Source organism: Argentina anserina, chromosome 5 (assembly GCF_933775445.1).
Source record: "Argentina anserina chromosome 5, drPotAnse1.1, whole genome shotgun sequence".
Taxonomy (NCBI): domain Eukaryota; kingdom Viridiplantae; phylum Streptophyta; class Magnoliopsida; order Rosales; family Rosaceae; genus Argentina; species Argentina anserina.
In genome coordinates, this window is record NC_065876.1 from 13,459,073 (window position 1) to 13,471,619 (window position 12,547).

The 12,547-nt window shown below is 38.0% G+C and overlaps 2 protein-coding genes across 2 annotated transcripts; one reads left to right on the forward strand and one right to left on the reverse strand.

Moving 5' to 3' along the window:
- Positions 1-258: 258 nt before the first annotated feature.
- Positions 259-4,570, reverse strand: LOC126796186 (syntaxin-22-like). The gene is made up of 7 exons (XM_050522950.1): positions 4,174-4,570; positions 3,612-3,705; positions 2,727-2,866; positions 2,502-2,576; positions 1,085-1,242; positions 902-1,002; positions 259-792 (listed from the first exon to the last, which is right to left on the reverse strand). The coding sequence occupies exons 1-7, from the start codon at positions 4,353-4,355 to the stop codon at positions 727-729; spliced, it is 816 nt and encodes a 271-aa protein (XP_050378907.1). The 5' UTR covers positions 4,356-4,570; the 3' UTR covers positions 259-726.
- A 1,439-nt stretch (positions 4,571-6,009) lies between these two features.
- Positions 6,010-10,115, forward strand: LOC126796183 (binding partner of ACD11 1). The gene is made up of 5 exons (XM_050522949.1): positions 6,010-6,167; positions 7,705-7,808; positions 7,907-7,982; positions 9,115-9,195; positions 9,286-10,115. The coding sequence occupies exons 1-5, from the start codon at positions 6,162-6,164 to the stop codon at positions 9,838-9,840; spliced, it is 822 nt and encodes a 273-aa protein (XP_050378906.1). The 5' UTR covers positions 6,010-6,161; the 3' UTR covers positions 9,841-10,115.
- Positions 10,116-12,547: the final 2,432 nt, after the last annotated feature.

The window sequence follows — 12,547 nt, forward strand, 5'->3', positions numbered from 1 at the left end:
AGGAGAACAAATGGTATCATCAGAAAACTTGGCATTTTGAGAGAACTAGTGCTCAAGTATTTATGGAAATACGAATGTTTCAAAAGATGACATTGAGTTCACACGAAAAGCTATTACAGTTGTTCAATTTCATATCATTGCCTTCTCTCTCTGCAGCTACTAATTATTTCATTTGATCACAGGCTTCTCTGAGTTCTCTAATATGACAGTGGCTATTTGGCCATTTTGACACGCGTTCAATGAATAAAAAGCTTCCAGTATCAATGAAATCCTTATTTATCACGCGATACTATGACCTTTACAACACCAACCCAAACTGGAACCGTGGATAACTACAGTGATATATTCCTCGCCTTGGCACTAAATCTCTAATCACCAGACTGGTGTAACTATAAGAACGGGGAAAGCAAAGTGTGAAAACCATATACATAAGATAACATGAAAATCAAAGAATTATGAATTTTATTAACATGTACTTTTGACCATCACATAACAGACGCAAGAACACCCACCACAAAGCCCCAACCATCAACTTGCAGAAAAACAACCTCCCACCACTCAACCGAAACAACCAGGTATTGTAACAGACTATATACTAAACTGGACCAAAGGTGCAACAGACTCAAGTCGCGCGTAATGACCGCAGAAAACAACCCATTGCGTACACTAGCAAAAGGGATGGGCAGATCATGAGTTGTCTCTGATTTAATGCAGATAATTGTCTGATTAAGCTGCAAGTACTATTATCACAATGAGAAGCACAATTCCAAATATTACCAACAGCAAGCAAGTCTGCCAAAACGAAAAGAAAACAAAAACAAAGCTTTAGCAAAGATATAGAACTAGATAAAAATGGATAGCTTAACAAACTAAAGAGAAATGGTAAAATATAGTAGATTACCAGAGACGAGTTCGATCTCTGGGTCTTTGCAGCCTTCACAAGGTGCGACTTTGCCTGGGCAGTTGCAGCATGAGAACTCTCAACATTTGAGTCGATATCCTCTACAAGCACAGATGATCACAACATAAGAAAACAGTAGCCCAATAAATAATACTGCCTTCAAGAAAGGACAATATAAGTTACCAATCATGGTTCCTTGTTCATGAACCAGAATAGCCAGATCTTTGAAAATCTCATTCACTTCTCCAATTTGCTGCTGGATCTCTTGTATTCCTTGTTCTCGTTCCTCGATGATAGCCTCATTAAAGGTAATTTCATTGTCTAATAGCAAAACCTCCTGTCTGCAATGAAAACCATACATAAGTAAGCACATGCACAAACCATACAAGACGATAATAGTTCTAAGCACTCGCCAATAAAGAGAGAGAGAGAGAGATATATATATATATATATACACACACACACACACGCACACGCACGCACTTGGCACTACATACCGTAATGCTTAATTTTGTAAATTTAAATTTTTAAGTATAATAGACAAATACCACATCCAAATACTCATAGAAATGTAAGTTCTGCTAAAAAGTTAGTCCATAAGTAATAGGAGACCCTTGTGTTCTCTTGAAAAGAGATTGAGTCTTTGAAGACTCAGTTGGTTGATCAAATAATGGATACACCTTCCTCTACCTTACAACTACAGAATAAAGATACAGCAAACCACATCAGGGACTACATACCATTCAAAAGTAAGATTAAAAATTAAACAAATAACGCACACTCCAAATCATGAGCTCACCATTCATCAAACAACCAAAACTAAAGTTAATCCTCTGGTCCAACCTTATACTTCACTTCCAAGTAAAAGTACCCCACCACTCTAACCCAAATAACCTTTCTAAGCTAACAACAAATCATAATTGCCTTCCTCTTCTTGCCAACACAAATACCAAGACAAGAGCTCTACCTGTTGTGAATGTAAAGAAGGCAGATATAGGCCCACAGAGGTTATCAGCACACCAAGTATCAAATCCAAGCTTAAGTTAATCCTCTAGTTCAATCTTATAACTCACTTCTCCAAGTAAAAGTACCCCACACCTCTAACTAAAGAACCCTTTTAAAATGTATCTAAACCCCCTTTTCTCTTTTTGGGTTTCAAAACTCCTTCTCTATACCACCAACTTTCTAAAGAATATTAATAAATACAATCAAATACGACTACACTAGCTAGTTCAACCTTGTACCTCTCTACTCAAAAAGGAATCCTAGTCAGCAAATAACGGTCTTCCAGTGCGTCGTATCTCTGAACTGAACCTTCTTGAATAGCAAGTTCCCTAGTTTCCTTCAATACTTAATTTCAAGTTATTTCCGAACCTTTTCTAGTGATGAACCCAATAACATGAAAAATGTAACTCAATCCTTAAAAAGCATTTTAAGATTATTAAATTAGAGCTACTATCATCCTCTGATTAGAAAGCTATCTAGCTCATAATGAAAAACATGCATCAAAAACTCAAAAGCCTGCTCGAGTGAGTGCAGCCAACTTTGACAAACTAGAGAAGAAACAAACAAATAACACGATTCAGAAAGGATAACTCACCTTCTCGATTCCACAAGGAGAGCACGCTGTTCTGGACTCTTATCTGAGGCTACATCTATCTCACTAGCAGTGTAGCTGCATAAACCATAAAATAATGAACAAAATGTGAGGGACTGAAATCAGTAGAATAATTGCAAAGGAGGGATCATCAAAAAAGATCTTCTAGCAGAAATCACTTAATCAACCTCAACATCCTTTAAGGCATTGTCATTTTACAAAACTGACCTTGATGGAAGAACAGCCTGGGGAACAAAAGGAGCATAAGCTGTTTCCCTCTCAGCTGAAAGTCTTTGAGCTTTCTGAAAGTCTCTAAGTACCGCTTGAAAATCTTTTGCAAGCTTCGCATCTGCAACCTTCTGTCTTCCCTGCATTTTAATTGAATACACACAATCAGCAAACAAACTGAAAAACAAATTAAAAGGAAGAAGGGGGTGTTAACTAAATAAGAAAGATGAAATAGGATGGTTGGGTTCTTCTAAGGCCAAGCCATGTGCACATGAACAATCCACCATCTTAACGAAATCAACAATTCATTTTGTGGGCCCATTCAGGAAAGTCGTAGGAAAATCAGAATTTTTTTTTTTGCATAAAGGATTTATTCAGTGTTCATTTTATAACAATTTGTGTCTGATATCTCTATTCAACCTTGCGATCACCAGGTCTCATTCAGAATAACCTCCTGAAAATCTTGTTTGAACGGCCAATATTAGAACATAGTTTTGAAAATGACCGACCTGACAACATGAGGTGTACAATAGAGGTGTAGTAAAGATCAAAGTGAACCAATTAAGAGGATCAAACTCCCACACGAGGTTAATGCCAGTTAGTTCACTAGTTGTAAAACTTCTGAGATTTGAATATTGATCATGCTAAATTATGATGACATAAGTAAATCCAACAGGAGGTGGCTGAACCCTGAGATTGCTAGTTTTAGGTATCTATATAGATGGCCAATAAGTTCACTATATTTTATTGCAAAAACATGGGGCATTGATCGAAATGAAAAAGAAACATTAGTATCAAAAACACATGTGAGTGAACTATTGGCTAGTGCATGATACATGGCAAAAAAAAACTATATAGAATTAAAAATATATCATAGAGACTTACATTAACTTCAGAATGGTGATCTCTTTCACTCGCTAGTTTAAGCTTTTCTGATGTATCCTTTACTAACTTTCCAATATGTAGTCTTGTCTTGTGCCTGAAAATCGTTAAAAGTCAAAAACATAAACATTAGGCAATGGAATCTATCATGCAAGTCAGTACTAGTGTGGCAATAATTCTTAACAAAAACTGCATCACCACCGGGGGGAAATTTCAAACGTCGAGCATATCACAACTCTATTCTCATTGTACAACGAACACCAGCCTATCCGGATCACTGTTTGCGATACGCAAGAACCAATTGGCCTTTGCTATCCTAAACCGAAGCGCTTCTTGAAACAATTAAGCTCTATTTCCCTCACACTTGCTTCAATTTCGATAATAAAAGCTTATCCTAAGAGTACACTAGTCCAAAATGCTAGCCAAAACAGCTCCTAATCTTAATCCAATCACAATTCTCATCACCTAACAAACATCCCATTGAAAATAGACCTAAATTCTCAAACAGAATTCAACAAATTGAACCGAAATTGAGAAAGAAGAATGAAAGAAATGAACATCTCACAGCTTCTCGCGGAGCTCGGGCGTGTCTTTGGGGGTACCGATGGTGTTGACGAGCCGCTGAAACGTGGACACGGCGGTGGTGATCTGGAAAATGCCGGAGGCGACGGCTTGGGTCGGGTCGCGCCTGGACTGAGCCGCCAAGCCGCGGCCCGCTTCGAGATCCTTATAATCCTGAAAGCTCATATCGGCGCCCTAAAAGAACACTACTGCTCCGCCGAGAACAATTCCGGCGAGAATTTCGAGGAGAAAAAATACGAGAAGTGAGGCACAGGGATCTGGAAACCTCGATGGGGATAAAGAATTAGGGCACAGAAAAGGTAGCTAAGCACGAGGCGATGATTAGGGGAAGAGAGAGAGAGAGAGAGAGGGTTTTTTCTTTTTTATTTGTTTGTTTTTTGGTTTCGGGGTGTAACAGAAAAGGAGAAGGCGGGTTATGAGTGAGTGATTCGGTGAGGTTGTCTTTTCTGCCGGCACGTTGATGTGGACTCGGGGATGTACACGTGGGTGGTTGCGATTAGTGGAAGCTTCTTATAGTGGAACGGTGAGTTTAGTGGCTTCTTGGTTTCAAGATCGAATTTGATACGATTCGGCTCAAATTATGGATTGAGATCGACTGATCCAGTAAGGCTCAATTTAATTACTTATTACTACATGTAAAATAGATGATAAATATTGATGGTTTCCGGTTGTTTGTTTTGTCATTTGTTTATTATTCGTTAGCATGATTTATGAGACTTTGCGAGAAGGATTTTAATTCCGAAATAAGCGATATTATAGCCGAATTCGCTGAGGCACATCATCATTCGAGAAGGAGTATAGCAAATTATCAAGGTTAGAAGTTAGAACTCAAATGTGCATCAACGACTATGTGGGAATCAAGTCAATTCAAGGTGAATTTAGAGGAAAGTGGAGCGGGATTCAAGCGCAAGACTTCTTTGTTGAAGATTAGCGATAAATGAGCCAGAATGATTAGGAGGCGAGATGTAGTAGAACTGGACTTGGGAAAAAAAATCAAACGATATGTGACAGAGAAGGCTTGAGTAACATCAAAGTGAAAGACAAGTAATTTTACCGAAATCCTTCAGAAGTTAAAAATCTCAAATAGACTAGGAATTTACGACTTTATCTCTATGACGTGGTCATACAATAAGGCCGGTCACCAGCGGTCAAACAGTTTCACGATGACTTTCTCCGATTGTAACAAGGACAAACAACATATCATGATCACTTTATCATGGGTTAGTTATGTTTTTTTTAACTACTTATAAAAGTTCCATTTGTTTTTACCCCCGAAGTCATGCACTCCTCTAACCGCGTTATTGAAACTATTCCAGAAGGCTCCACTTAGTCCAATAAATTTCAATCAACAAGCTCACGTAAGGACGAGCAACTTATCTAAATCCTTCATAAATTAATAATCCCAAATATACTAGGAGTTTGTGACTTTACAGTCATACAATAAGGTCGGCCACGGGCGGTCAGACAATTTCAACGATGATTTCATCCGATTGTAAACGGACAAATAAAGTAACACGATCACAACCATGGTAAAGAGTTTTGTTTTTCTTTTTTTAACTGCTTATTGAAGTCCCATTTTTTTACTCCCGAAGTCATGCCCTCCTCTAACCGCGTCATGGAAACTGTTCTAGGAGAGGCCCCACCATCCAGTCCAATATATCCCAATCAACACGCTCACGTCTCACGTTTTCAAAAGCAGAATCTGACGGTGAGACACTCACGTGCCCAGCACGTGCCTTCTCCTCAAACCCTCTCCCTTTCGCGCTTGCGTCACTATAAGATATCTCCTTTCTTCATTTTGAGCCCAAAAATTTCTCTCTCTCTCTCTCTCTCTCTCACAAAGACCGCGACAAATACTCGTAACTGTCCAAACAAGCTCCTCACCTCTCTCCGGCGGCGACTCTCCGGCCACTATCTGGCACCGTCGGTTCTTCAGCTCCCGCAGCTCGATCTTCTTCCCTGCTTCTCACCATGTCGGTCAGTACTCTCTATCTCTCTCTTCTCCTTCTGTATTTATATTTTGATTTTTTTTATATCACAAATTTGATTGAGTTTAGGTGTTTGAGCTATGAAGTATGTATAGGTGATTATGAGCAGTAGGTTCTCTTTGTATAGATTCGGCGATTTGTTGAACTTGTTCACTCATTGACTCTCAGTGATTTGCTTGATTGGGATAGTCTAATTTTAGATCTGTTTGGAGCTTCATGCAAGGATAATATTTAATTGATCCGTTAAATTAGGTTGAAATTTTCAAGGAAGATTTGTGAATTTATGTGTGTATACATACGTAAGTTTATGTAGTTATTTGTTCATGGTGTAGGTCTGTATAGATGTGCTGCTTTATAAATTATAATTGTGTTCCTCTATGGAAATCATTTTCCGCATTAGCAAAATAATAGACTATATGATAGGATGTGATTGTTTTTAGATTCATAATTTCTATTTATTTCTTCTTTGTCGCCGATGATGGTTTGCAAAAGGTGGTTCTGAATTCTGAAATCTCAATCAGGTTGATGTTGTGCTTGCAGTCTTGTTAATATAATTATGACTGTAAACAGAGAAATATGTTATTGATCCGAAACTTTAACTGAAGTCAAAGCAAAGCCAACTTCTGATTGAGTTGCCTTTTCTTGTTATTACGGCATTGATTTGCTTGCCAGAGGTGCAAAAACATTGTATTCTCCATATTTAGTTTGCTGCTTTTACGACCTTCTTTTACTTACCATTTATTGCAACTTGAATTCTGTTAAACAGTAGAAGTAAATGAGGGTCTTTAGGGCAGTTGAAGACAGAGGACTGGATTTCTCTTTGTACAGTTTGATGTTTGTGATGAATAAATTATAAGGTTGTGTATAATTTGGATGGAGAGTGGACTACGATTTGGAAAGCTAGAGGGTTGGTGAAACTCTTACCACTTGTCTACTCGCTTGTGAGAGTTATACTTCTTTAAGGGTTATTTCTTGTAGGAAGGATTGTATAATACATATTGAGTGTTCTGGGGGGAGCCTGACTTTAGTCCTATTATTATCAGTTGACCCAATGAACTATAATATGTAAAAGGTTGTGGTTTAGGAGAAAATAGTGAGTGCCAATAGTTGGTGCCTGTCCTTAGCATTTCATAAAATTACCGCATGGTCATGTTTGAATGACCCAGTATCTCAAGTTGTCTGTTGAACACTTACAATGAACTATACTATGGATTTTTTTCATTTTTTTTCCGAACTTTACTTTCTGCCTCTGCTTTAGATTTATTTTCTATTTGTGTTTGGAGTATAGTCATCAATGTTACTCGTCTATTTTATCCCGGTTCTAAGTGATTTATGGAGAATGTAAGTTTTCTTTTGACGTGTCACAGCTGCATAGGGTGACTGGTGTCATAAGTCATGTCTACCTCCTGCAAGCAATGTTCTATTGTATTGTTATTCGTGGCTTGATATTTCTCTGAAATCACAGGATATCTATGCTTCTAGCACATGCTTTTATGCTCACTCATATATTTATATTTCTCATGCAGGTAAACACCATAAAGGTCAGCAACCTTTCCTTGGGTGCAAGTGAAAGAGACATAAAGGAGTTCTTTTCTTTTTCTGGTGACATCGCATATGTGGAAATGATGAGGTTTGATACCTTGATTAGTTTAATCTGTGTTTTGTTTGATTCTTTACTTTATTATTTCCTTAATTTTGTATGAGTGAAGCTTATCCTGTAACATGCAGTGACACAGAGCGGTCCCAAATTGCATATGTCACCTTCAAGGATCTACAGGGAGCAGAGACTGCCGTGCTTCTTTCGGTAATGAAACTTCTTTTATTACTACCTTGTCCATCTCCTCTTACTCATGATCATTTACTATGCATTGCTCAGCTGTTGTTCTAGTCACTTGTTCATAGTTTGGCTTAATCCCCGAAATTGGTTATGCTTTGCAAACATGTGGGCACCTAATAAACAAGCAAGTGCATATGAATTTGATATAGGCATATAACTAATGTGAGGATAGTGAGACTTGTGATTGGATAAACTTTCACACACATACATAATGGTTTTGGTCGGCTTCTTGAATCTTCTTGTATTGAACATGATTTGATGAATGTTGAAAAACATGGCAAGTAGACCTGGTCTATGTTGGCTACAGATCATTTTATCCATGGCATTGTTGAGTTATTATTCCACTCCACTTGATTATATACCCTTTGTTGGCTCCAGCTCTAGTGTGTGATTCACATTCATTCCATATTCAACTTAGAGGTGAATATGGAGGATATTGCTGGCTGGGAGCTGAGAATAACATGGAAATTAGTTTTTGTCCCTTGCCTAGCTACTGTAACCCTTAAAAGTTGAGCTTTTTTATTCTAAATTATTGATGAAGTGGGTCATGTTGCATTGATGAAGTTTTCGTTTGAGTTCTCAAATAAAATTAGTTGTTAAAAATTTATGGAAGTTAAATTTGAGGCCACAGTGAACCCTAACATAGCATGGGATTGGTTAGTTCTCTTTTTTTGTGGGAGTTGGAATTAGGATTATTATGTAGGTTACATAGTTCCAAGGTCATGTATCGGATTATTGAAGTGGAAGATTTACAGATTATCGGTTGGAAGCGTGTCTAATATCTATCACTCCTCCACTTATAGTTTACTAATCAATTCAGTTAGGATGAGTGATCATATAGGAAGATATGGTAATGCTGTTATGCAAAGTTCAGGTGGTATGTTTTCAATTGCATCGTTCAGGAAGTAGTTTTGACTCAGATCGACTAGTGGCACCTCATGTAACTATCAAAAAAGAAATTACAAAGAATGCCAATTCGAATTTACTGATTGGAAGCCTAGGTTGAGCAAATTCCATGTATTTTGTGATTTCAATTAGTGGTCTTGCTTCTTTATGCGAAACATGTCTAAGTTTCACTTAGAACTCTATGTCTTGACAGGGAGCTACGATAGTTGATATGTCTGTGACCATTGCTCTGGCTCCAGAATACGAGTTGCCACCTGCTGCGACAGCTCCTTCTGTAAGAATTTTGCCAGAGCTTCTGCTTCATATTTTTTTACCCCTACCCCTACACAATATCAATTACTTATCTATACTCCATTTTCTGCAGGTAACTGATAAGGCCCCTGGTGGTGCTGAGTCTGCATTACGGAAGGCAGAGGATGTTGTTACCGGCATGCTCGCTAAGGGCTTTATCTTGGGGAAAGATGCAGTCAACAAGGCAAAGGGCTTTGACGAGAAACACCAGTTGACATCAACAGCTACAGAAAAGGTTGCTTCTTTTGACAAAAAGATTGGACTCACTGAGAAAATTAGTGTTGGTACTTCTGTGGTGAGTGAAAAGGTTCGTGAAGTGGATCAAAAATTCCAGGTCTCAGAGAAAACCAAGTCAGCTTTTGCAGCTGCTGAGCAGACAGTCAGCAATGCTGGATCTGCCATTATGAAGAACCGATATGTGTTTACTTCTGCTGCATGGGTTTCTGGTGCTTTCAACAAGGTTGCAAAGGCAGCTGGTGAGGTTGGTCAGAAGACAAAAGAGAAAGTCGGAATGGTGGAAGAAGAGAAGAACAGAAAAATCGAGGATGACTATGCCCAAGTTCTGTCTGAGTCTCCAAAAGCATCTGAGCCAAGTGGGCATGAACCTGTTAAAGGTTTGATTCTTTAATTTTCATCTGTTGTATATACCTTCAAACTTTTTAAAAGGCCTTCTCAGTTGATTTTATTTCTTTAAACTTCTAGCATGAAAGTGGTGAATGTAGGACATATACTTCCAAATTTGTTTGACATGTGAAATTAATATTTTTACCCTTCTTGCATCAGAATGTCAGTAAATCCAAACCTTTATGGGGATACTGATTTGTTATTTCCTATTATTGTGTTCCTTGGTATAAACTATTAGATCTATAGAATCAGATTACAATGCAGACCCTTTCCTTGTAAGAGATTCTTGTTTTGTCCCCTTAGAATCATTACAAGAATTTCAATTGTTTTGTTGCAAACTCCAGTGATGACATTAATTATTTTATTTTGGTTGGTTACAAGTGATGACTTATTTATTGAGTGGTGGCATATTTTTTCTTGTTGGACAAAGTATCAAGTATGTATTGTAAACTTGAAGTGGCACCTTCTCATTCATTTCTGGGCATTATTCTGTTCTCTTCTGAACTCCGAAGTACATAATGTTGGTTCGTGCTTCTTATTTCACTTGTTTTGCGTCATAGGATGCTATGAACTATGAAATAAGAAGCACGAACCAACATTGTGTACTTCAGAGTTCAGAAGAGAAGCCCTAAAGCCTCTTAGGTGACTCCTTTGACCAAATAGCACAATCAATTTAACATTTGCAGAAATAAGATTCGTTTTTTCTATAAAATAACATACCATTTTGAAGACTAATGGAGGTGCTTGAAGTACAAATTTTGTTAGTTCACCATAACAGCATAAATGGATTTAGAGTATAAAGTTTAGAGATTCCCCTTATTTCCCAGTTTTATCACTATCGGTCTCTTCACTCCTCTCTTACTATTCTAACTCTCAAGAGCTGAAGTAGATGTTTCTTGGTGGTCGGAGTTGTTCTCCACCGATCTGAATTCCATCCTGACCGGCAAGTTCATGTCCTCCATTACCCAGATTTGGCCCATCACCGGGAATTTCTCGATTCTAAAATGACCCAATGGTAGGTTCTTGACTTCTTGTATACCTGAGGACAAGTAGCGGTTCTTTTGGTTAGGTGCCGAACCGATCCATCCCTAGGTTTCTATTCCCTCCAATCTTCTCAACTGCTCAAAGCCTAAGACAAGTTTGATCTCCTGCAACCTTTAACTTGGAATATGGTGATATTGGCCGGCCATGTGACTAAAGGCTTTCAAAATCAGATGCTTAACAAACACCTAAAGGCAATTACGTTATTCTTATAGCTCAAGGCCTCAAGTCTTTGCTTGATTCTCTTAAAGGTGTCGAAAAATCTGCCCACATATAGTACAGTTTTATTCCCCAATTCACTCCCAGGTGCTGCATATCTGACATAGTGAGCAGCCCCCATGTACATATCAAGTCTTTAAAATTTGCGTTCAAGTCCAGTTCAATTACGCACAAGTGCCTATACATCTCAATTATGAGATTTACTGAAACAGGGAGCCACCTAAATTATGTAAGATCAGCACTAAATGATGAGCAGTTGCTTGAGAACTAAGTGATACATGAATATGTTCTGAAATGGATCCAAAATCGGCATGTTACACATTGGTCTTTTGGCCAGGGGTTATGATGGATCTATAAGTGAAAGAACTATTTCCTGATTTTCCACAATGCCACACTTTTTCAAATTCATGTTTTCTGGGTAGAATTCAATTTAAAGTATAAGAACATGTATGTATTTGCCTTATTTGTATCTGGGAAAGAAGGAACTTGGATTTGGATCACCCTCAATATCGTGCAAAGAAATAGAATTAGATCAATAGCTAGTAGTTTATTAGTGCAGATATAATACAAAAAAAACTTCAAGTTGATCAATTTGGTTCCTTTAGACACTTACAGTGTGACTAAGCTGATTAAGCTATTTGCTATGTAATTTTCTACTTAAGCTATTGCTGGTTGAACTAGGTTCAAGTTGACTGTAGAGTCTAGAGAGGCTGCTTGGTGGTAAATAATCCTTAATCAATCGTAGATCTTTGTTTTTCGTAGTGAATAGGCTTCATGCTTTGTTTTCAAGACAAGAAATTATATTTCAACTAATTTGAAGATTCGGGATAATGATTTAACGCCAAACGTTGTTTTTCTGATGCGAAAGGTTTCTATTCTCTTAGCCGCCACAATGTGACAACTCACAAAATCTCGAAAGGACTTCGTTAGTTTTCTGTAGCCTTTCATTTTCTTAAATTTTCTTCTTTACTTCGATGACAAATATTTTTCTTTAATTATTCTAGTGTTGACATAGTCTTTAATTGCAGTGGACCAGTGGTGCGGTCACTGCGGTGGTTCCACCTTGTTTTTACTTGTGTATTAGTGGACATGTACACGTGTCCCACCCCTGCTTGTAGTATACATTATCTAACATGCAACAGAGCGAAGTCCAAATCTTTCAATTCACAAATTGTGAGATTAGGGAAAGGATTGTTAAACGTGGAGTTTTTTTTTTCTGGGTAGGCTTATACGTGATTTGATATTGTGCTCCAAGAATATCCAAGAATATATATATACGTGACTTTGAACTCCTATTTTAAGTGGATTGGAGCCGAAGCGGATTAGGAATCGTCTAGGACATTCGAATGTCTATTGACTTGACCTGGCATTAACCTCACTCTCTTCGTCGCCCTTTAAATGATGGTTGAACCTTTGGCGTTGATTGAGAAATCGCCGAGGGTGAAAACGAT